The sequence below is a fragment of the Rhinopithecus roxellana genome, chromosome 1 (genome assembly GCF_007565055.1).
Source record: "Rhinopithecus roxellana isolate Shanxi Qingling chromosome 1, ASM756505v1, whole genome shotgun sequence".
Classification (NCBI taxonomy): domain Eukaryota; kingdom Metazoa; phylum Chordata; class Mammalia; order Primates; family Cercopithecidae; genus Rhinopithecus; species Rhinopithecus roxellana.
Genome location: NC_044549.1, coordinates 40,570,559 through 40,595,885, shown reverse-complemented (window position 1 = coordinate 40,595,885; position 25,327 = coordinate 40,570,559). Strand labels below are relative to the sequence as shown.

General features: G+C 44.9%; 2 protein-coding genes across 10 annotated transcripts in view; both read right to left on the bottom strand.

Annotated features, from left to right (window-relative positions):
* Nucleotides 1-5,780, bottom strand: part of PLA1A (phospholipase A1 member A) — a 33,215-nt gene extending 27,435 nt beyond the window's left edge. Inside the window, exon 1 of one of the 6 annotated variants that reach the window (XR_004060208.1) lies at nucleotides 4,709-5,779. Coding sequence is in view for 4 of the 6 variants with exons in the window: in XM_030941563.1 (XP_030797423.1) it covers nucleotides 4,709-4,781 (73 nt within the window). In the remaining 2 variants the exon portion in view is untranslated. Of the gene's footprint in view, nucleotides 1-4,708 lie in introns of all 6 variants that reach the window. The other 5 variants (XR_747315.2, XM_030941563.1, XM_030941560.1 and 2 more) reach the window with 5 other exon arrangements.
* A 6,924-nt stretch (nucleotides 5,781-12,704) lies between these two features.
* On the bottom strand, nucleotides 12,705-23,514 carry ADPRH (ADP-ribosylarginine hydrolase). Of its 4 annotated transcripts, XM_030941566.1 has the most exons (5): nucleotides 22,932-23,294; nucleotides 22,146-22,231; nucleotides 20,317-20,650; nucleotides 16,011-16,371; nucleotides 12,705-15,181 (listed from the first exon to the last, which is right to left on the bottom strand). In XM_030941566.1, exons 3-5 carry the CDS (start codon nucleotides 20,612-20,614, stop codon nucleotides 14,767-14,769), a joined length of 1,074 nt encoding a protein of 357 aa, XP_030797426.1. In that variant the 5' UTR covers nucleotides 20,615-20,650; nucleotides 22,146-22,231; nucleotides 22,932-23,294; the 3' UTR covers nucleotides 12,705-14,766. The 4 variants fall into 4 exon arrangements, with proteins under 4 accessions (XP_030797426.1, XP_030797425.1, XP_010355761.1 ...); XM_030941565.1 differs by having other exon boundaries at nucleotides 22,146-23,514; XM_010357459.2 differs by lacking the exon at nucleotides 22,146-22,231.
* Nucleotides 23,515-25,327: the final 1,813 nt, after the last annotated feature.

The following is a 25,327-nucleotide window of genomic DNA, read 5'->3' as shown; positions in this document are numbered from 1 at the left end:
TTAAAATCCATTTTATTTACTCTACTGCCTAAAGCAGTACCTGTCACACACAAAGAGCCAGTACCCAAAACAAGCTCTTGAAAAAGAATAATGAGCTAGATGTACTTTTGATAAGACAGAATAAGAGAAAAAAGGGAAGGTACAAGTAAACAATATCAGGAATAAAAAGGGGATATAAATACAGACAGTAGATTTCCTTAAACCATAAAAAAGTTTATATGTACCCCAAAACTGAAAACACTGATATTTTGCTAGAAAATGGATAATTTCCTAGAAAAATATAACTTACCAAAACCTAGTCAAGAAAGGAAAAACAGAAAATCAAATGTAAAACTATAGCATAAAGGAATTGAAACACTAGTTTCAAAACTATCCCTTTAAAAAGTCTAAGAAGCCTGAGAGTTTTACAGAGGAATTCTATGAATCCAGCAATCCCTAGCTTACACATCCTGTTCCAGGAATAGAAAATGGGAGACAGGATTCCAGTTCATTCTATGAGAATATCCAACATACCAAAACTGCACAAGGACAGGTGAGAAGGAAAAACTAAAGGCTACTTTCATGTATGAACATAAACAGAAATCTAAGATAAGGTATCAGCAAATCTAAATCCATCCGGGATAACAAGACCACAAAGTACATCATGGCCCAGCAGGGTTTGCTGGGTCAATTCTTTGCAAAGAATTAAAGTTTATTTTAACATTAGAAAAAGTATTAATGTAATTCACATATGAACAAACTAAAGAAGAAAAATCATATGCTCATCTCAATGGATGAGCAGAAAAAAAGAACACTTGACAAAATTCTACACTCTTTAACATAAGAAAGGATATCTACTAAAAGCCTATAGTGAAGATTAGATTTACTGGGAAACATTAGAAGTATTCCATCTAGAACTGGGAACAGATGAGAAATGTCTGCTACCACTGCTTCTATTAAATATTGTGCTAGAGGTCCTAGTCCTAACCACTGAAACAAGACAATACAATGGGATAAAAGTTATACAGTTTGAAAAGGGAGAGAAGAAAATTGCCAGTATTTGAAGCTGATAAAATAGGGAAGCATATTCAGATACTGACTCTACCTAGCCACCACTCCAACCAAAGAACAGTGACAGATGCGTATCTGGCCAGGCTGACCAGAGGTTTACAAACAATAGAAAGGAGGGGTGAAGAATGAAATACTGGCTTGTCTGAGTCTGAAAAGAGCCTATAGCTTTCTATTCTTGAATCTTTGACACTGAAGAAGTGTTAGAGAAGGGTGAGTAAAGCCTGGTAACATCCATGTTTCCATAATGGGAAGTGACTCTCAGGCACATATGACAGAGCTCCCTTCACCCTCCTGGGATGCTCGTGGTTCCCACGGGTGGCCTCTGTGATCTGTAAATGCTGGAAATGTGCTCCTCTATGCTGCCACCTGCACCTGTCTCAGCTGTATTCTGTAGATCGGTATCCCCTATGTGCTTTTGTTTCATAGAAGTGTTATTTTGCTAAAACAGTTTTGATTGTGTGACCTGGACCAAGAATGGATGGGTGCTCTGGCAGTGACAGAGTTGGCACAAAACCATATCAGACACTTTATCAAATGTGGAGATGACAGAGGAGCCATTGGTGCATGTGTCGGGAAGCGGGTGCCCTTCTCCAGGCTCCTCGGGAGGACACTGCAGGAGGGGAGGAGGGCGGAGGCCCCCTCCCAATAGCTGACTTGAGGGTGGGTCTGCCATGCATGCAGGGTGCAGTACCACCTTCAGGCCCAGGCTGGCCTTGGAGAGGCTGGTGTCACAGGCTGCTTCTACTCAGTTGTCTCTGCCGCCAGCTCAGCACTATGGGCCCCTGAACTTCCTGCCACCCCCTTGAGCCCTGGACTCCCCACAGACAGAGCTGTGCTATCAGATGACCTGTGGATTGAGGCATCAGCAGCCAGGAGTGTCTTTGAAATGGGCCAACCTCTGGAACCCTTCTTTGGCTGAATTGTTTCAGGACGAGTGTCATTTAATCAATCTGCCCTAATGTCAGGAAGTAGAGATGAGGACTGCAGCCCGCTCAATTTCTTTCTTCTCAGTTACCAAGACCTTTGGCTTATTGAATGTGTCCTGTGTGTCAGGGCCTGGGTGAGGCTCTGGAGATTCCAGGATGAAGAAGACGCCAGCCATAACTGTTCTTTGGGAGCTCAAAGTCTGGCGGAGAAGGGGAAAATAAGCTGGAAGCCCCACAGCAAATAGGGATGTAAGATCTGTGAACAGGAAACATAGGTACTGAGAGAACACACAGAAAGGCCATCTACCCCAGGTGGAGGAAGACTTGTGCACCCACCTGGAGGAGAGGATGCCTGAGCCGGCCTGGAAGCTCAAGGGCCAGGTTGATCAAGGAGCTCAACAATCTCAAGCTCCACCGTCCAAGGAAAGCTGGGTGTGACTGGGGTTGCCATGAAAGATTGTGTGGGCACACAGTCAGGTAAGTGAGTGGAGGCTGAACTTCCAAGAGGCCCATGTGGGTCAGCTACTGCCCTTGTGTGACAGCAGGCACCTGGATACCTCCTGAACCTCCTCCCTCCCGATCATTTGAGCTCTTCCTTTCCTTTACCTTGAGCTCTCTGCATCCGGCATCCTCTTTCTTTCCACCTACTTCATCTAGGCTGTCTGAAGACAATTATATCCTTTTTCCTTTTCCCTTTGGCATATTTCTATCCCTGCCAGCCACACACACACACACACACACACACACACACACACACACAAACACACTCTTCTATCTCTGCCTATCCATCAACTTACTAACTTTCTGAGATAGCACTGCTAAAAGTAAGAATAAGGAACATTAACTTAATAAATATTGTTGCTGTTGACAGTGGGAAAGGAAGAGAAGCAGATGGGAAGTAGAGAATACCTCACTGGGTAAGTGTGAAAAGAAAGACACCAGAGACAAAGGCAAGAGGACAGGGCAAGGAAACACCCCGGTCCTGCTAACATGTTATCGTAAGCCCGCTTCCTGCCCAGAACATCTAGAATAGTTCCCACATATGTGGTTGGAACCTGATCAGCTTCTGCCCTGACCCTAACCCTGCTACCTGGTTCTGAATTTCTGAGCTTCTCTTATCTGTGTGACAGAGGCCCCAGGCTTACCGACAGATGAGCTTCCAAAAAGAGTTTGATGCCAATTTACTATTAGTCCTCCCACGCCTCAACCTTCAAATCAGGACAACTAGCAAATGCCTTCCAGCCCCTAAGGAGGCCTGGGGCTCCTGAGCAGGGACAAAGTGGGCCTGCCAAGCCCACTTCTCAGAACGGGACCCACAGCTCTCCTAGGCGATACCTCCCACCTTCTCTCCAAGGTGGCTCATGACAGCCCTGTTCCCTCCACTTCCATCAGCCTAGACAACCATTTGCCAATAATAAAATCATAAGGGAATAAGCAACTGCAAAAGTCCGACCCTGTGCACAGATGATCTCATTCAGTCCATACAGCATTCCTATCTGGTAAGGATCATCTCCAACTACAGGTAAAGAAAACCACTTCCTCAAGGTCACATAGCTACAAAGAAACAGAGCCAGGATTCCAGTCAGGGTTAGCCTGACTCAGACAGAGCCTACTTCCCATCAGCTCAACCCATTGCCTCCTCTAAGCAGCAATGCAGCAACATTCACTGGACATCTGCTGTATACAGAGCACAGCACTAAGTATGCTAAAAGAGACAGAAACCTCAAATCCTCGCCTTTTAGGAACAAATAATTGAGGTAGGAGAAAGCACATACAGAGCTCAACAGCACCTCTGAGAAACCACCCATGAGTGCAAGGAGAGCATGCAGTCACCTAAGTGGAACTTTGTAGCAGGGAGGGGTGTTGAGCAGAAAAATAATGAATACAAGGGAGATAGGAATACAGAAGCCCCCTTGGAAGATGCAAAGAACAGAAATCAATCCAAAGGTGATGTGAGCAACTCCAGGCAGAAGCAATGATATATTCTAGAGCCAGGGAATGAGAATTAAATGTCCGGCAGAGAAGAAAGAAAAGCAGCCTGCTATTGGGAGCAGAGGGAGGGGATTTTTCTAAGGGTGAGGTCACCACCAGAGTAAGAAGAAGTCTCCTGAGAACTTCTGAGAACCCAAGGCTGAGCAGGTTAATTTGCTATGTTAGGCAAGTGGGATCAGTGCATCAGTTCTTTACTGGGGAAAGATAAATGCAAATTGGCATCTGAGGGAAGTTTTCCTAGGGGCATCTGGGGTTAGCAGGGACTAGTTCCCATCACCCAGCTGGGATGACGAACCACTTGAGTTAGGTTGCCGGATTAGAAAGGACATCTAACAATCTCAGTGACAAACTCGTTATTAGTTTGGAAAATCTAAATTTTAAAATTAAATGTATCTTAGAATGGTGGATATTTATGGGATGAAAAATGAATATCTTAGAATTAACCAAATTTTATTTTCTTACAGTGGGTCCTGGCTGGTGCAAGGTGAAAGGGGTTTTTTATGTGGGTTTTAGAAAAAATGAGTCGGATAACCAGGGAAAGTTCAGGTTCTGTGACCTGTTTACCATCATTCTGATTATGATAAAAGGGTTTTTTTTTTCCCCCCTACTCTTTTAAATTCACCTCAGAAGAGGCAAAAGACTTTTAGGGGACCTTCTAAAAGTTGGTACTGCATAAGTAGTTGGAGAAATATGATCATTGACCGAAATAAGTTCCTCCCAAGGCCTGAGCCCTGGCTTACCTGAACTTCCAACGCTGAGCCACAAAAGTAGGCCCCCCACCCAGAAGCGGCTCTTCCAGGGAACTGGGGCCATTGCTGAGCTGGAAATCTCAGAGCTGGTATGGAGTAATTCCCTAAAGCCAAAGAGATCACATAACCCAGCCTCTCAGAAAACACCCACGTGGATTTCACTAATCATTAACTAGCCTCATGACCTGAAAAGGAAAAATAAATTCTTCCTTATTTATTTAAATGCTAGAGTTTTCGGTTTCTTCTTCTCAATGAAAATAAATACACTTTCTTTTTTGTTAACCAGAGTGCATTGAAACACACTGTCCTTCCTCTTTGAGCCAAACATGATCAGGAAACTATTTCCTGCACCTCTCCCACTTCCCATGATAGGATGTTACTAATAACTAAGGCAGAAGTCCTTCATCTCTGGGTGACCAGAAACCCCTCATCGTGTTGGAATTATCTGTGGACGTGTGTGTCTCCCTAGAAGATTCTGAGTGACTTGAGAGCAAAGGCTTTCTCTTTTCATTTTTTAATCCCCAGTGCCTAGCACAGGACTGAAATAATAATATATTTTAAGTGTCCATTTAATGGACAGAAGGGAAGAAGATAAAGCTTCCCTCTGGAGAGTACTATCATTTTGTAGAATCTTGGGGCTAGAAGTCAAGTCCAACTTTGGAGATGTTCAACTTCCTGAATTCACAAAGAAACTGAATATTAGAAAAGAAAATGACCTCTAGAGATCACGTTAGTGGAAGTGGCAGAGCCAGGCCTGGAACCAAGGTGGTTCCAGCACCATATGGCCTCTCCACCCAAAGGAGTGGCAGAAACCACACAGAACTATTTCTAGGCACGCCAGTAGGGCTGGGGCAGAGGGCGGGGCACTTGTCTGCCATTCCCTAAATCATAACACATTGCTGTTAGGCAGACAGCCCACCAGCAGGGCCAGGATCATCTTTTCTGAACAATAACTCTCTGAGGTGAGTATTATCAAAGAGTATTAATAACTACTGTATTAAGTACAAATTACTTAACTGTGATAATTACACAGTTAATAATCACAGATAAGTACAAATTACTTCTCTGTGACAGAAGTTAAGTAATGTGTATTAAGTACAAACATTTGTGTTTTACACAGCTGGTAGGGCACAGAGAATTTAAGTCATTTGCCCGAGATCATGCAGAGCTGGGATTTAAAGCAGGATGAGCCAGCCTCAGAATCCATGCTCTGAGCAATGATACTCTACAGCAACAACTCCTGAAGAGGCACTGGGACCATGCCACCAAGGCTGAACACAGGATACGATTATTTTGGAGGGGCTAGCCCTTACTTCCCCTTGTGCGCACGATCTCACTGCTCAAGTGTTGCTGCAACCAGGAAGGAGTGTGGCAATAAGTAGGGCACAGCAGAGGTCACTACTGAAAGCAGTCTTGATGTTAGAGATGAAGCCGAGTGTATGAGTTCAGGTCCTCAGAGAAGAAGATGCCAAGATAAGACAAGATATGCAAGAGATTTATCGGACTAACACCTGTAAAGAATAAAAGGTGCTAGAGAAGGCAGGAAGAGCCTTTAGGTTGTGGTGCACATCTGACACCTGTGAAAGAGAACGGGCAGGAAACAGAGGATTACATAGGAAGAATCTCAGGTTGCAGCACAGTTTCTAGAATATTCTGACCAGGCCAATGGGGACTCCTCAGGCCAAAGTCTTTTGTGACAGCAGATCTGTGTTTTGTAGAAATGAGCCTGCATTAGCAACCACATCCTGCTTAGTCATTAGCTGGGGTCAACCTCAGCACAAAGACAGAGGTAGATTCAGAAGGCAGCAGCTGGAGCCATCAGTCAATCATTTTCCCTACAGCAGGAGACCTGAGGGCTATTTTCCTGGCCGCCCACACCGTGGCCAGAGATAGTTAATCCCGGGTGCCCTTGTGCCTGGCATGAACACAGCTGACACTGAGAGAGCACTTTCACTTTCTTTCACATCCAACATCTAGCACAGTGCTCTCCGAGCAGGGTCAGAGTGGTCCCTTCCAGAACCACCTGCCTCACAACCATCCAATTGACTTGGGACAGATTGCTGGACCCACTCCAGACACACAGAATGAGAATCTTTGGAACAGGGCCCAGGACTCTGCAGCTCCAGCAGGCTCCTCCAGTGATTGCTAGAACCGCTAGTCTTCTGTTAATACTTACAACAGCCATGTCCATTTCACCAGCGGAGAAACTGAAGCTCAGATAGGCCAGGGGCCTAGGGACACTGCTTGAGAGGGCCAAGGCAAAACAAGATATGCAAGAGTTTTACTGGACTAAACCTCGTCCTTCTGAAAAGTGAGATTACATGTTTTAGAAGGTGAGGATGAGACCCTTCTACCTGGAGACAATGAGAGAGCCACAATTCATATTCAGTGTGTGCTGTCTGTCTCCCCCAAGGAGAATGTCAGCCTCAGAAGGGCAGAGTCCTGGCCTGTTTTGCTCACTGAGATATCCCAGTACCTAACACAGTACTTGCTACACAGTCAGTGGTCAATAAATATTTGCTAGGGGAAGGCATTGTTCAATTGGTAGGGTGTGCTGGTCAGTCCCCACCCCTCTTTTAGAGAGGGGGTCTTACTCACCCATTTTAAAGTGGAGTCAGATGGTTCTATTTGCCTAGGATCCAGGTACACAAGGAGCAAGTGACCAGGGAATCAATGTTCAACATTCTGAAATGCAGTGGTGTGATAATGGCCCACCACAGCCTCAACCTCTTGAGCTCAAGCAGTCCTCCTCCCTTGGACTCCTGAGTAGCTGAGACTACAGGTGCACACTACCACACCCAGCTAATTTTATTTATTTATTTATTTGTTTGTTTGTTTGTTTTTGAGACAGGGTCTTGCTCTATCACCCAGGCTGGAGTGTAGTGGTGTAATCTCGGCTCACTGCAGCCTCAACCTCCTGGCCTCAAGTGATCCTCCCACCTCAGCCTCTCAAATAGCCTAGAGTACAGGCATCTACCACCATGACTGGTTAATTTTTTAAAATCTTTTTGTAGAGATGGAGGTCTCGCTGTATTGCCCACGCTGATCTCAAACTTCTGGTCTCAAGCAATCTTCCCATCTCAACTTCAAAGCATTGAGATTAGAGGTGTGAGCCACCATACCTGGCCTAACATGCATTTTTTTAATAGCTCTACACATATACGCTTTTTAAAAAAATACAAAAACACGGTTAAAAATCAATCTCCATCTCCTTCCCCCAGGTTTCCCAGATCCTACAGAAATCAGGCAATGTCATTGTTTCCTTGCATATCCTCCTAAAGATATTCTATCTCATGCTTTTTAGATTTTTACGCCCTTCTTTTGACCTACTACTTTTTTTTTTCTTTTTTGACAGTGTCTTGCTCTGTCACCCAGGCTGAAGTGCAGCAGTGCAATCATGGCTCACTGCAGCCTTGGCTTCCTGAGCTCAAGTGATTCTCCCACCTTAGCCTCCCAGGTGGCTGGTACAGGCACACACCACCATGGCCACCTAATTTTTCTTTCTTTCTTTCTTTCTTTCTATCCTGCTTTTTTTTTTTTTTTTTTTTTTTTTTTTTTTTTTTTTTTTTTTGTAGAGACAGGGTTTTGCCATGTTGCCCACACTGGTCTTGAACTCCTGGGCTTAAGTCATCTTCCCACTTTTGCCTCCCAAAGTGCTCAGATTCTAGGTGTAAGCCACCACGCCTATTCTTACACAAACTCTTTTGAACCTTGAGTTTCACACTAAAAAAAATACTTTGGAATTGCCTCATTCTTCTTTTAAGGTTGCACAGAATTCCATCAGATAGAATGTGTCATGAAATCTTAGTGCTCAACCCAAAATGGCTGAAGCCCTTATCCTACCTGATTTTCAGAAAGTCCAATCTTTTGCCAGATTCCACTTGGAGGTGAAGAGCACGATTATGGAGTCTCTCCACTCCTGCTGTCCTATATGTCCTGCGTGTGAACATGGGTACACGCACGCACGCACACACATATGCACCTTCTCAGAACAAGTCATAAAATACAAGTATAGTGAAGGACAGTTTTCAAGGTCTTGGACTGGGCCCAGTTCTTTCAGTTTTCTGGCTTATAGTTCTCAAGAATAACTGTAGAATGTGCTGGGAATCCAACATCCTGGGATCTGTTCCAGTCCCCCCACTACACGATATCCTTCAATGCTTTAGCTCAGTGATTCTTGTTTCCCTTGAGTATAAAACCCAGGGTGGGCTGCCTTCCTGGGGGTCCTCAGCTGTGGTGCAAGTGGGCATGTGCAGAGGAGGCTCCGTGTGCCCCAGGCAGCTTTCCTAAGCCTTGGGGGACTGGCTCACATGAATTTCAGGCTTCTGTTGTCTGCTTCTAGCTGTAAGTAACAAGCCAGATTCCTGTAACTCATTGTGTGCATAGGTATTCTGTCTCCCAAGACTCACACAAATCACAGTGAACCTGCTTTTCTCGCAGGACAGTCTAAAACCTTATGGAGAAAGAGAACATTTCATGCTCCTAATATGCCAAACCACATTATTTTAGCCTTCATTTAAAAACGTCTATATTCTATCTCTGTTTTTCCAGAAAGAATAAGTAGAGACCGGCTTTATATTAGCCCAGACAAAAAGGTCACTTGTGGTTTTGCCAGAACAGAGAAGCTGTGTACCCCACCGCTGCTGCCAAGCTTGCAACTGTTGAGAGGGCTGAAAATTATTTGTAGCTTTAAAATGACAGTTTGATACTAAAATTCAATGGTTTAGTGTTTATTCTCTGAGATCACTTAACTTCAAAGTAAAATTGTGAACTTCAAGGGCTTATCTTTGAGTGTGCATTATGGCTGAAGGGAAAGAAAGCCCTGTGAGCACCCGGGGTTGTGTCAAAAGTTTCCCACATGACAGAAGAAACTGGCTGGAGGTGGTTGTCTGGGAATTTCCCTGGGTCTCTCATTTCATGACAGCTTGGTAAAAAGAAGACACTAGATACACTTTTTAAAAGCCACCAGTAATATATAGCTAGTATATGTTAACATACCTTTTTCCATTTTTTGTTTAACTGCTTATTATATGCTAGATACTATGCTGTGTAAAATGTACAACAATCCCACAAGGTAGATACTATTATTAACCCCATTTTCCATGTGCAGAAACAGGCAGTGCAAGGTTTAATAACTTGCCCAAGGCTACACAAAGTGACAGAGCATGGATTTGAATTTGAAAAACTACCACTAGCAACAGATCCTTATCCTTTCTGCTGAATTCATGCTTCCTACTCTCATTCTCACCATACTCTCAAGGTGGGCATTATTAGCCTCAACTTACATTAGTCCTGAGCAACCTGAGGCTGGGAGGCATCTGGTGGCAGAGCCAGGTTTCAATGGTGGTTCTCTGGAAAAGATCACAGAACATGCCTTTTCTTAGTCCTAGTTACATAGCAATTACCATGTTCCTGCAACAAGGAAAAAATTCACACCTTCAGAGCACCCTCCTCTTAGGTCTCCTGGATTTGGGGCTGGTGGAATAAGGGACAGCAGAGAGTCCACCTCACCCCAGAATGTCACCTCCACTAGAGCAGTCTCCAATAGAAAGTGTATTTTAGAAGGAAGATATAGTAAGAAGACACAGCCAGCCCCTGAAGTGGGCCAACAGATGGACCGTGTCACTTTCACCTGCTGGCATTGACAATGGGGAGGACGGTTGTCCATATACCAGCCAAAATGATGAGAAACACTGCTTTGAAGCATGGCTCTCTATTAGTAAGTACATGTTTCTATCCATAGCTCTGTAGATTGGGAGACCAAAAGATTCTTTCTTTGCTCTTATCTCCAAGTCAGACAACCCCATTTTAGACTCATGTTCTTTGGGTGTTAGTATTGAAAGTCCAGGGGCTCCAAGCTCAAATACCCTGAGAGGGGTCACTTGCCTGAGGCCACCAGTTGGTAGAGACAACGACCTCAAGGCCCACAAAGGTGAAGGACCTTGGCAAGTGGAGACAGATATAACCAACCACAGTGTGAACAGATAAGTCTAGATCATGTTCGAAGCATTGGGTGGGGTCTCCACTGTGGCTAAGGGGCAAAATGAGTGCAGAGGTGGGGGAACGGCCTGAGAAGGGGAAAAAGCCTGAGAGGAGAGTGAAGATTATCTGCCCACTTCACAATTTTTCCTGGGTTCACTCTGTCCCTTCCCTACCCCTGCTGCCAAATGTGGATCTGAAACCCACACCTAGTCTTTCCTCTTGACATCACCACTTAATTGTAGGAAGGTGAAGACAGCACAGGCTTACACTGTCACCATATTACACCATTTTGACTCTAAGGAATGATTTTCTAATACTTAAACAGCTAACAATTAGAGTGTAGTAGAATGTGTACAAAGAAAATGGGCTTTAAAGACTGTGCTATGATGATATAGTAAGAAATATGTATTTGGTCTCTACCCCTGAGTTTCTGATGCAGAGCTGCTAAAACCCTTGTAGATAGGGGTGCTAATCTTTTGTTCAAATATTTGGTCTTTGACCCTGGTTCCTGGCACAGAACTCCTAAATCCCTTGATATTTCCCAGGTGAGAGGAGTATCTTTTGTTCTAGTGAGAGGACTTTTTGGTGGGCTCCTGGATAGCCTCCGGATGGGGACTTGTTGCCGAAGAGATCAATCATGTGATTAGAGGGTTGCAACTTTTGTCCCCACCCACCTCAGGACCCGCAGGGAGGGGTGGGGGCTTAAAGGCTGAGTTGATTCCGAATGGCCAATGGTTTAGTCAATCATGCCAACACAATAAACCTCCATAAAAACCTAAAAGAACTGGGTTTGGACAGCTGAACCCATGGAGCTTCCTAAAGGGTGGTATACCTGGAGAGGTCACTGAAGCTCCACACCCCTTCCCACATGCTTTGCCCTGTGCATCTCTTCCAACTGGCTAGACATTTGTAGCCTTTGTAATATCCTTTAACAAACCAGTAAACTAAGTGTTTTTCCTGAGTTCTGTGAGCCACTCCATCAGATTAATCAAACCTGAGGAGGGTTTTGTGGGAACCCTGATTTACAGCTGGTTGGTCAGAAGCACAGGCCAGAACCTGGGACTTGTGGTCAACATCTGAAGCAGTGGTGTGGGTGAGGAGAGGCAGTCTTGTGCCTTAACTTGTGGAATCTGATGCTATCATCCAGAAGATACTATCAGAATTGAATTAGAGGACACCCACTTGGTGTCTGTTAGACACTTGCTTGGTGCGTGGAGAAACAACTCCCACACCTTTGGGTGGCAGAAGTGTGAGTGCTGCATGAGACTGGGAAAAGCACCTTGGTTTGGTTCCATCCTTTGTATGAGAAACAGACCTGGTTTTAAACCGCAGCTCCATCTCATCCTGAGTGACTTTGGACAGATGGCAATCTCTCTGAGCCCAATTTCTTCATCTATTCATGGGTTGTTGTGAATGATCTGACACACAGCAATATTCTCTTCCTCTCTTCTTTATCCTTCCCCAAATGGAAAGAGCCTCCCCTACTCCCTAGGAGTTACTCTTCCCAACCCCCAAGCCCAAAGAGTAAAACAAATGATGGTAGGCTGCTCCCCAGTCCCATCTAAATAACCGGTGGGTCCTCAGCCTGACCCCAGGCAGCCACTGTTGAGGAGCTGGCCCGGGAGGCCAGTTGGATTGTGAAGTTAGTCCCCATTCCTTCCCTTCAATGTCCTAGTAGCTCAGTGGCTGTTTGAAAAAGATGCAAGTTTACTCACTCCAGAGAGGTACAGAAAGAATAAATGAAGAATGTTGCGGTTGGAGAATCTTGAAGAAGGGTGAATGAGGTCAATGCTAATTTTGTAGATCTAAAACAACAAACAAACAAGCAAACAAAAACACAACTATTGCCAAGACTTCTAGACAACATGTAGCAATCTTGGCTAACAAAGAAAGCAAATGAAATGGCATCACACAGCAGGTCCAAAAAGTATCATTTGAAAGGTCACATATGACCTCCTCTGTTGTGCAATACACATAGATTAACTTGATAAGAATGGCAAATTCATACAATGTGTCAGACCATCTTTATTGATTTACCCTAACGTTATGCATAAAGTTTATCTCTTTCCCCCATTCGTTCTCATCCTCCCTTCTCTCTCTCTCTCTTTCTCTGACACACACACACACATAAGGAAGCAAAGTCACCAGTTGAGAGTGAAGTCTGGGGTGGAGGTTTTGAGGTTTGAGAAAAAAGAAGTCTGAAAGTCTAACCTCTTTTTGAAATGTGCCTGTGATGAAGAGTGACAATCGGCAAAGCAAATCTAATAGGATCCCTAAAAAGCGTTTTCCTGTTGTTTACAATTGTGGCTAAAGCCCTGCACTAGAAAACAACAAATGCTAAGATCCTCCCTGCATCCCCTAACCCCTACCCCCTGCGACACACACAACCCTCCTCCACCACGTTCTAAAACGGCTTGAAGGACTTGGAAAAATATTCCTATGGGACGAACTAGAAGGTGGCAGGACAGCTATCATCAGACCTCATTTCCCCACCACTCCCAGCTGAAAACCAGGGATTTCACAAAGGAAAAATCATGAGAGTCATAGTTCTGTGGTTTTCTCAAAAGGAGAAGGAGGAGACGCTCTTCCTTCCCACCCCTGAGAATAGGCCAAATGAGAGTAAGCCCACTGGCTGGACTGAGGGTGACCAAATGAACGTGATGATGGCATCTCATTTCCCAGATGGACAGCCTCTGCCTAGGACTGACTCAGAAGACACACCGCACCACACAACAGGATTGATGTAGTGACAAGGCCAGGACAGAAGGTTGTGGGAGGAGTGAAGAGAAGGTGGCCAAGTGCCTGAACAATCAGAGCAGGTTTCACCCAGGAAGCTCTATCTATCTGAGTTGGGTCTTGAAGGACAAGTAAGAATTTATTATCAGGTAGACAAGGATTGGGAAGAGCATCAAGAAATGAAGAAAGGGTGATGTATTCATTGGAACATGATTAGACCATGATTAGTTTAGCATGGTCAATTTGTTATTCGTAAACATAACTCTGGAGGGTAATGAGGGAAGCACAAGCTAGGAGGCTAGTTCATAACACTCAATAGATACTAATTAATGCCTATTGGCTGCCCAAGCACTGTGCTAGGTTCTGTCTAGAAATAATACAAACAAGCAAATAGACAATAACAAAATTTGTAACATGTTAACTGCCATGATGAGGAAAGTACTGAGAGCAGCTCAGAGCAGCAGCATGTCCCAGACTTGAGTAGCTTGGCTTGCAGAAATCCAGCTGAAAAATCCTCAGGGCAAGAAGGTAATAGAGGTGATAGATTTAGAGTATATTTAGGAAGTAGACCAGCCTAGCAGATAGTTAGGACCCCACATATATCCCTCACTGTTCCCATGCCCCTTACAGCTTGCCCCTGCAAGTATCTCTGAGTCTTTACCTGAAGACACTCAGGTTTGGTTTGTTCAAAGGGCAAGCCAAGAAGTACCAGGGAGTTAGCATCCCTGGCAGTGGTCCTCAAGCAGTGTCAGATGGAAGTCGGTGGATAGATACCCCAGGTTTGCTTGCTCTTCAAATGGGACAGTTTTGAGGACTGCTTTAGGCAGAGGACTCAGATGGCAGAGTGCCAACTGCCCACAGTGGAAACCTGCTCATTGACATACCCGGTACTAGCTCCCTTCCCTTCCTGGTTTCATTTCCCCATTCTCATATCGGTATTTCCTGGAATCATCTACCAGATAAACTGCTTGCATTCTGATCTTTGTCTCAAAGTCCACTTTGTGGGAACCCAACTTGAGACAAACAGAAAAAACTTTTAGAACAAGTACATGATGAAAATGAAGACTCAAATATGAGGTTATGAGATTTTTTGGTTGGGAGACACTGACTCCATCAACTGAGCTAAAAGACTCTTCAGTGTAAGAACAGGGATAGATTCTGGAAGAACAGGATGAGCCTGAAAAAACTGAGCTCAAGGTGCCCAAGGGACTTGCTATCTCAAAATTCCCTGAGTACAAGGTTGAGACTCTTGACTTTGGAAAAAGTGAAAAGAAATAGCAGAAAAGGAAACACACAAAAGAAGAATCCATCAGAAATGAACATCACATCTCCTAAAGGGAAATTACAGTGTCTTCTTTTGACCCGAGAGAATATAAAGCCCTAGCTGTCTCTTCCAGCCGGTTTCTGTATTCTAGTTTCTCATAGTTGGAAGGACTCACTCCTTTAAAACCATACATAACTCCCCACCAGCAGCCAGCAATGGCAGCTGTAGAATCACTGTCTCCACCATGGAAAAAGGCTCTGTGGGCAAGCTCCTTCCAGGAGTCTCCCGCAGCAAGGACAGCATCGTAGGCAATCATGGGGGCATCGTGCCCACTGCTGCCACCCCAGCCAGAGTAGCTCAGGGAGGTGTAGAACTGATCCCTCTCCTTCACACCGAAGGGCTCGGGGAAGGTAGGGGCTGATTCTCCATCCAAAATCCCTCTAAGTTTTAGGTAATTTTCCCATTTGGTTTGGAAGTAGGACCTGTAGAAAGGGAAAAAATCTAGAGTCAGTTGAAAAAAATAAGGTGAAAAGTCATAACAAAAAGCACCAGATGGATGTGTGAACAGAGGAAAATCCAACATAACTTCGGCTTCTTGCAGTAATATCTTAAACGATTTAAACATTAAAATTATTTCTATATAAGTACCATTCATTCAATACATTTTTCATAAGAATCTACGTAAATAAGGCATTGATCCTGTTGCTAAATAAAGAGATACAGACATATCATGTTACAGCGTAGGAAATAAAGGTTTGTTTTTCCAGGGAGGGTCGAGAGTAATGACCTTTCAAGGGGGAACTTCAGGACATCACAACTGTGGGTGACTTCAGCAGAAAGCCTCTTTTTATTCTAAGAAAGAGAATGTGAAGTGAACTCACAAGAAGGGGAAGATGTGGCCTTACCACTTATTAGTGAGCTAGAGGAAAAACCTGTCTCTGGCATTTTAACCAAGGATTTCAAAATATTATTTGTGTACGTACCAAGACAACACCGAAAAAGCAAATTTCAGGAAAGTAGGAAATAGGCATGAAAATTCATGGCAGCATAGGATAGCCATAAAAACGACAGGATCCCTGTGTAAGAAGGAAACACCACAGCTGCCCTATTCATTGAGGTACCCACTTGGCTACTTTGTACAATCATTACCGGAAAGGAACTTGAAATCCTTAGCAGATTGGTAGAAAGGGGGCTGGGCGGTGAAAACCATGAGGGTTGCTGTGATCTCTGAATACAAGATACATTTGTGCAGGTGGATGTGCACACACAGATTCAACCATGTTTGAGCAGGGCATGCACCTACAGACTCACCAGTGTTGAAGATTTTCCTCTACAAAGTAGCCTGATTGGACAATGTACTTTTTAGCTTCTGGTAGCAGCTCCATCAGTCCTTTTCCCCACTGCAAGGGTGGTCTGGCATTCACAGCATAGGCTGTAAAAAGAGCAGACGCAAGGGCCCCCAGGTAGCCTGTTGGGTGGTGGTGGGTCATCCGACCGCTCTCGATGCTCACTTGGATCAGTGTGTCCAGCTGGCTATGGTGTGGGAACCTGAGACCGATGCACATGGCCCGCATGGCGGCCCCACAGCCACCCTCATGGCTGTTGAAGGGAATTCTCCAGCCATTGGGCTTGCCGGGCTTCAGCTGCATGGCGTTGTGCATCGAGGCATTACCTGGGGAAGAGTCGGATAAGGGATGGGGGTTAGCATAACCAAAGTAAAGGCCCCAGCAGGAATAAATAACTAAACTCTGTCTCCAAGTATTTTTGATGGAAAGGGAAAGCCAAAAAATATGATGATGAATGCCCCAAAACTCCAAACCCCACCCAACAATGTGCCTTTCTTTATGTATAACTCTTGGCAAGGTAACGCTAATAAAAGCAACAGACTCATATAGGGACCCTTGGAATCTTTACCAGTCATTACTGAGACATCACAACAAATTTAAGAAATAAGTATATTATTCTCTTTTTTTAAGTAAGTAAGTCTTTTAAACTCAGAGCTTAAGAAACTTCTTCAGAATCACATAATCAGCTAGTTAATGGCTGGGTAAAATCCATGGGACTCCAAAGCCCAATCCCTTATGGAGTCCAGTAAGAACCTTACAATTAGGCCGGGAGCAGTGGCTCATGCCTGTAGTCTCAGCACTTTGGGAGATCAAGGCAGGCAGATCACAAGGTCAGCAGATTGAGACCATCCTGGCTAACACAGTGAAACTCCATCTCTACTACAAATACAAAAAATTAGCCAGGCGTGGTGGCACATGCCTGTAGTCCCAGCTATTTGGGAGGCTGAGGCAGGAAAATCGCTTGAACCCGGGAGGCAGAGGTTGCAGTGAGTCGAGATCGTGCCACTGCACCCCAGCCTGGGCAACAGAGTGAGACTCCGTCTCAAAAGAAAAACCCAAAAAACAAGAAACAAAAACCTCACAATTGGAGTTTCTGAATATCAAAAAGAGAGAAAGAGGCCAAAAATTCTAGAGTGAAGCCCTGGGCTCAGATGAGGAGCAGTGGATTCAGGGAAACAATGTGTCTTTGGTGAGTCACTGAACCTCTGGGCCTCGGCTGTCCCCTCATGGCAGTGATGTAAGCAGGCTTGTCCCCCTGACCTGTCCTACTGGAGACCTGTGAATATGCATGCGAGCCAAGCGATGGCAGCAACATACGATGGAGTGTGGCACTGCTGTTCCTTTACTAGTCAGTGTATTCACAACAATGTTCATGGATGGCACAGGTGGACAAAAAAAAGTTTCCACTTGCTAAACTGATGAGCTATCAGATGCCAAGAAAGAATAAACAGAGATTGGCATCTCAAGCCAATCTTTGGGGTGACAGGGACCCCTTGGTATGGTGGTGGGAAGCTTTCATCAGGAGGTGTTGTGCTGAATTGAGTCCCCCCAATTCAAACGCTGTAGCTCTAAGTACCTCGATTTGGAGATAGGGCCGCCTTTAAAGAGTTGATTAAGCTAAATTGTGGCCTTTAGGGTAGGCCCTAATCTAATCTGCCTGGTGTCCTTATATGAAGAGGAATGCGGACACACACAAACACCAGGGATGCATGCACACAGAGGAAAGACCATGTGAAGACACAGCGAGGAGGCAGCCGTCTGCAAGCCAAGGAGAGAGGCCTCAGAAGAAAGTAAGCCTGTCAATACCCTGACTTGGATTTCCAGCTTCCAGAGCTGTGAGAGATAAATTTCCATTGTTTCAGCCACTCAATCCATGCCATTTTGTTATGGCAGCCCTAGTAGCCTCAAATAGGAGAGGTAGGTCAGATGGGCCAGAGAAAATCACCTGGTGGCCCAAGTGGCTGTGACAAGTTGCCGAAGTGGGCAAGAACCACTTGTGAGCAAACCTGTGGCCAGAAGTCTCTAGAAAACCGTTTGCATTTTTTTTTTCTTGACACAGGGTCTCACTCTGTCACCCAGGCTGGAGTCCAATGGCGTGATCTTGGCTCACTGCAACCTCTGCCTCCAGGGTTCAAGCGATTCTCCTGCCTCAGCCTCCTAGGTAGCTGGGATTACAGGCGTGCACCATCACACCCAGCTAATTTTTTTATTTTTAGTAGAGACGGGGTTTCACCATGTTGGTCAGGCTAGTCTCGAACTCCTGACCTCAGGTGATTCGCCCGCCTTGGCCTCCCAAAGTGCTGGGATTACAAGCATGAGCCACTGTGCCCAGCCGCATTTTTCTTTAAAAATAAAAAATATGCATTTTTCTTTTTACTTATTCATCACAGAAAACTTAGAAATACAAATAAGTAAAAATAAAAAACTATAAATACTCCCATTACCCAAATATAATTAGTAATCTTTGTACATATTCTTCAAGACCTTTCTCAACACAGAAATACATATCTATTTTAAAAAAAATTTTTTTTTGGCTGGGCATGGTGACTCATGCCTGTAATCCCAGCACTTCAGGAGGCTGAGGCAGATGGATCAACTGAGGTCAGGAGTTCGAGGTCAGCCTGGCCAACGTGGTGAAACCCCTTCTCTACTAAAAATACAAGAATTAGCCAGGCACGGTGGTGCACGCCTGAAATCCCAGCTACATGGGAGGCTGGGACAGGAGAATTGCTTGAACCTGGGAGGCAGAGGTTGCAGTGAGCCGAGATCGTGCCACTGCACTCCAGCCTGGGCAACAGAGTGAGACTCCATCTCAAAAAAAAAAAATTGTTTTTAGAGACAGGGTCTTACTCACTCTGTCACCCAGGGTGGAGTGCAGTGGTGCAATCATGGCTTACTGCCGCCTGGACCTCCCGGGTTCAAGCAAGCCTCCCATCTCAGCCTCCTGAGGAGCTAGGACTATGGGTGCCTGCTACTACAACTGGTCATTCAAAAAAAATTTTTTTTTAAATGGGCTTTTGCTATGTTGACCAGGCTGGTCTCAAACTCCTCGGCCTTTCAAAGTGTTGGGATTACAGGTGTAAGCCACAGCACGTGGCCCCACAAGATCTATTTTTTAAAGGATGGTAGCTTCATAACATACATATTATTTTATAACCTATTGGTGTATAATAATACCTTTCAGTATTAGTAAATATTATTTGCAAATTTTAAATTTTTATTAATATGTTAACTGACAAATCATAATTACATATATTTATTTGGTATAATGTGATGATTTGATATATGTAAACAACGTGGGATGATCAAATCAAGCTAATTAGCATATCTATTGCCTCACTTATTTTTTTGTGGCGAGACATTTGAAATTCACTCTCTTGGTTATTTTGAAATATATAATACATTGTTATTGACTACAGTCACCCTGAATAACTTTAAATGGTTGCAAATGTGTCAGCTTAATTAACTATGAGAGATTTAGGTTCTTTCTATTTATTTCTTTATTTTTTAGAGTCAGGGTCTTGCTCTGTCACTCAGGCTGGAACGCAGTGGCATGATCCCAGCTCACTGCAGCCTTGACCTCCTGGGCTCAAGCAATCCTCCTACCTCAGCCTCCCAAGTAGCTGGGACTACAGGTATGTGCCACAACACCTGGTTAATGTTTTAAAATTTTTTTCTGGAGTGGTAGTCCCCAACCTTTTTGGCACCAACAACCGGTTTTACAGAAGATAATTTTTCCATGGACGGGGTTGGTTGGGGGAGTTTTTGGGACAAAACTGTTCCCCCACAGATCATCAGACATTAGATTCTCATAAGAAGCCCACAATCTAGATCCCTCACATGTGCAGTTCACAGCAGGGTTCAGGCTCCTATGAGAATCTAATGTGCCACTGATCTGATGGAGGCAGAGCTCAGGTGATGATGCTCCTTCGCCCATCGTTCACTTCCTGCTGTGTGCCCCAGTTTCTAACAGGCCATGGACCAGTAGCTGTCTCTAGACCAGGGACTGGCTACCCCATTCTAGAGACAGGGTCTCAGTATATTGCTCAGGCTGGTCTTGAATTCCTGGGCTCAAGTGATTCTCTCACCTTGGTTTCCCAAAGAGCTGGAATTACAGGTATGAGCCACTACCATGCTGTTGTTTCTATTTTTATCACATTTAGAAACACTATTGTCTCTTTGTTATTTAAATCTCCATCAACATTGTTAATGATTTCCTCGAAGCTGTTTTATTCTTTGCCTTCCTTGCACCTCCCACTGGCTGTGCTCACCTGGTGCCCGTCCATCCATGTCTTCCATGCAGTCTTGGTAATGCTTAGCAAGGAGGTAATACAGTTGAGTCAACTTAGGGGCTTTCCCAGCTTCCACAAGAGCTTCTGCTGTGGCCAAGTGCATCACTGTGTCATCACTAACTCTCCACCTTCCCACGTCTAGGGCATCCAAGCCGCCCAGCTGGGCCAACTGCCGGTGTATCTTCTCCCCATCCTGGAGGAACTCCCACTTCCCATTGTAGTACCCCAGGGAATCTCCAGCTGCACTTAGCACCATAGCAGCCACATACTTCTCCATCAGTCCCTCACACTTGCTGGGCTCTGGAGAGGGTGTCTTCGTGGGGGAAATTAAGACAAAGGAAATAAGATGAGGAGGAAGAAGCATCAGAAAAAACAATGGCTCCAGCTATGTTTTATTGAGCACTCACTACTTGTAGGCATTGTATCAGGGGCATATCATGTAATCCTCCTCACTGCTCTATGAAGAAAGTAAAGCCCATTTTATGTATGAGCAAGTGGAGGATCATGGAGATAATGCAGTTTCAGAAATGTTCAGTGACTTGTCTCAGGTCACAGAGCTAATAAGTGGCAGGGCTGAGATCCTAACATAGGTCCATCTGACTCCAAAGTCTATCATTATAACTACAACTATATCTCTTGCCTCTTGGTGAGTAGTAAGCCCACTAAATTCTGCAAGTCAAACCCAGCTCATCATTTTCTCTTCTTAGCTGGGATTTGGCCTTAGAAGTGCAAGGCTTTATACTTCCTATTGGTGTCACAATGCGTAGTTCACAAAGCACCTGCACATTCATTGTCTCACTAGTAGGGAGGGATTACAGTATGCATTTCACAGATAAGAAAATGAAGGCTCAGATAAGTTAAATTCACAAAACAAGAGGAGTGGAAGTATTGGAACCCAAATCTTCTGATTCCAGCCAAGCCAGGACACTTGGCATCACACCACTCAGCCTCAGCCCAGAGTTTCGTACCTTGGGCAACCTCTGGGTGCCTCAGCCTCCACATTTGTAAAATGGCACTGATTTTAAAAAGTAACAACCTCCTGGATTTGTTGTTAGGAATAAACAAATTAAATTTCATAAAGTTGGCTGGACACGGTGGCTCACGCCTGTAATCCCAACACTTTGGGAGGCCGAGGTGGGTGGATCACCTGAAGTCAGGAGATTGAGATCAGCCTAGCCAACAGGGTGAAACCCCATCTCTACTAAAAATACAAAAATTAGCTGAGTATGGTGGTGCATGCCTAACCCCAGCTACTAGGGAGGCTGAGGCAGGAGAATCGCTGGAACCCAGGAGGCAGAGGTTGCAGTGAGCCAAGATTGCGCCACTGCACTCCAGCCTGGGCAACAGAGCGAGACTCTGTCTCAAATAAATTAAAAAATAAATAAATAAGTAAATAAGTTATTAGAGTGCTTGGCACATAGTAAGCTTGATTTTTGACGTATTTGTATTATTCATATACAACCAGGGAAAATGGGTGTTCTGTTTTAGAACTACAACATTTTATCCCCACAACCTTTCCTTCGATAGCAATGTTTAAATATTGTTTCTCTTAGAAAAGATTAGCTTCTAGAGAATTAGGATCTCGATTAATAATATACCCACCATGAATGAAATCCCTGGTAAAGCGCTGGCTTCCCTGTTGGTGCATTTCCTAAGAGCCCCCCCAGGGTTCCCTACTCCCTGTGGCTTTCAGGTCAAAGCCCTCCATCCCATCCAGGCCAATACTTTTATAAGGGTCCGACAGACTAGCTCATTCTCCCCTCAGGTGAAACTTTTCCCTCCCCTCCACTTATCTAAACCCTATTTACTCAAGGTCTAGTTCAAGTCACGGGGCTTCCAGAAGTCCTTCTGCAGCTGCACTGCTGTTGTCCATGGAATGCAGGCTAGGGAGCCCCTGGAGAAGGAGTAAACGACGAAGACGGATGCGTTCTAGTACCCAGTTACTGGTAATGCTGTTTCTGCTCACAAAGGATATTTGTAAATGTTATTTACGTAGCTTATTATTTCCAGTGAAGCTTAGGCACTGAGGTTCTGGGCTATTAGACCTGACTCTGCCCAGACAGTTGTGGGAGAACAGACACTCGGGACCGCAGCTTCCCCATCTGTAAACTGGAGGGGTAGTGGGGAGGTATGGGCTCCCTGAAGTTCCGTCCTGCGCTGTGATTTTCAGACACTAGCTCCCCTTCTTGGCTTCTGAAGACTAACTGTTAACCCCTCATACCCTCCATCTCAATGTCCTCATTGTACTTTCCGTAATTCCTTCTGGCTCCACCCTAATGTGTGTTTCTGTGAGTCGCAAGCTGGGATGGGGGAAGAAGACCGGCATATTTTTTCGTTTGTAAATTGCCTTTAACCTTCGCTTTCAGAACGCTGTAATTCCTTAACTCCTCTGAACTTTCACGGGTCACATTCTCGTACCCGAACTATACATTCAGAACTAAGATCTGATCAACTGCTTCCTGGCCATGCCCGTCTTTGGAGAGAAACGGGACGGTTGACAAGCTCTCACGCTTTGCAAGACTGGGAATCCTCACGGCCCCGCCAGCCAGGGGCCAGGGAGGGGAGCGCGGGGCAGAGGGCCGGGGGCGCGGTACCTGCTCGTAGCCTGGACTGGAACGCGCGAGCTAAGGGCGCGGCGCGGGCTCCCGGGGCCGGGGAAGAGGCCTGGCTGCTGCTGGTGGGCGACGGCGCGGGCTGGGGCGGAGCCAAGGTCCCCGAGTTCCGGGGCTGTCGCCAGGTCAGCGTGGAGGAGGCGAGCGCCCCAGCACCTGCGCTCGGCCGCGCGGAGTTTGAGCTAATCTTGGAACCTCCAAGGCGGCTTCCCGGCACCGCCGCGCCCTTCTGCACCCAAGCGAGAGTGGACAGGACCTCCGTCACCCGCCCCAAATGCTCTGAAGGGCCCGGAGCCTGGTGCCCGGAATGTGGCGGCACCGGAAAGCCGGCTCTCGCCCGGTTGTGGTCAGTGACTCCCGCGTAGACCCGGCTGACGCCTTCGCCGGTGCTCACGTCCGACTCTGTAGGGCTGTAGTGGACCGAGTGTGCCCAGATGCTTGGAAGAGCGTACTGAGTGCGCCGCCCTTGCCCGGGTTCTGGGCCTTCACGCATAAAGTGGGATAATAATATCTGCCTCTTAGGATGGTTATTAAGGATCCAGTTAGTTAATTTTAACTCGTCTTTTATTTGGCAGCAGCGTAGAATTCTTTTATCCTGATCGTAAATAAAAGCAAAGAAAAACGAAGATTATTTTTGTCTAAATACATTAATCATGCCACTTTTAAAGCAAATCAGAATCACCATATGCAAGCATTCTATGTATTTCTCCAAAGTTTTAAATTTGCTATGCCTGTTTTCTTGCTGTAATGACTAGCTTTGGTCTGAGAGCTTTTTTTAAAAATTGATATCTAATTTATATATAATGAAATGCCCTTACACCATAATCAAAATATGGAATATTTCCATTACTTTAAAACATTCTCTTGAGGCCTTCCCAGTGAGTCCCCATCTCCATCTCCAACTCTAGCCTAAGTGACTTTTGAGTGTTTACAAAAATCAAGTTCACCAGTAAGGGAGGCAGAGATCACCCTCAACCCCCCACACCCTTTAGCTTTTAGTGGGCTAATCAGCTGCATCTAGAAGACAAATTGACACTAGGCAGATTAACAAGAGAAAAGTATACAAATTTTATTAATTGTACATGTACACGGGGATGTTAAGAGACTGAATCCTGAAGAAAGTGGCCAAAGCAAGATGCTTTTATACTTTTTAGAAAAAGAGTGATAAATTAAAGAAGAAATGACAGGACAAAGAAAATCTGGCTAGGGTGGTAAAAATTTCTGGGGGAGCCCCTAGGAGATATATGGGGGGTGGGGTGTAAAACAGGTGGAAGATAATGGTTACTTTGCAAGAATGTTTATTCCAGTCCAAATGCCACCTCCAGTTCCAAATCTCCGGTGATAAGGGTTATTTTCTCACTCTGGCAGTGGAGAACATACCTCTCCTAGAGGAATCTTTATTGCTGGCTACATGTAGGAAGAGATAGTTCAGCTCCTGTTAGGGAACCAGGTTCATTTGCCTTTCACACAGTATGCCAATCACTGAGGTGCATGAGTTTTGCAGTAGAGAAAGGGCGTATTCACAAGGCAACCAGGCCAGGAGACTGGAGAACAGCCCTCAATTCTGCCTTTCCAAAGATGGAATTTTAGGGATGCTTATAGGATAGGGGAGGAAGGTGGTCCAAGGTGCCCAAAAAGATGAGGTAAGGAAAACAGGCAATTGGTAATCTGAGCAAGCATAGTCAAGCTTCATGGCTGTTCATAGAACACATGTTCACAAAATCACGATGTTAGCATGATCTGAGGGTGGAGTTTTGGGCCTTCTGATGTCAAAAGGTCACCCATTGGACACTCATGCAGGCCCAGATGAAGGGCTGGTGGCTTGAACTGGTCAAGAACTGATTCTAAGTTCCTGAAAAATAACTTAAGCAATCATTTCCATGGTGTCCTATCAGAGAAGTTATCTCTAAGGAGGCAAGTGGAATTTAGTTATGTATTGTATAGCTACATGACTTTTAGCTATGCAGGTTTTAAAATTGACTAGAAACAAGGGACTAAAAGCAAGCGAGACAAATTAAGTGTCAGGCCTTATCAGGTCAGACCTCAGTTTTACGCACCCTTTCTGAAACTATAGTTTCTTTAATGTTTTCAACTCAAAATAATCAATATATTATATGGCATATTTGGGGATGGCACATCCTTCGTTCTTTCAACTATCAAAGATTTTCAGCCTCTGAGGATGCAGTCAAAGCAAGTTCCGTAGTAAGAGACATTTCGAATAATAAGCATCCCGATACAACTCAACACAGTTTCAGCTTAAGATGTCTGCTGAGGATATTGTTCATATTATATAGTGATCTTTCTGTGAGAATCCATGGGAAAGGGTGATTTTTTGTTTTTGGCTTAAATGTAAAGAATAACTGGGGCTGGGCACAGTG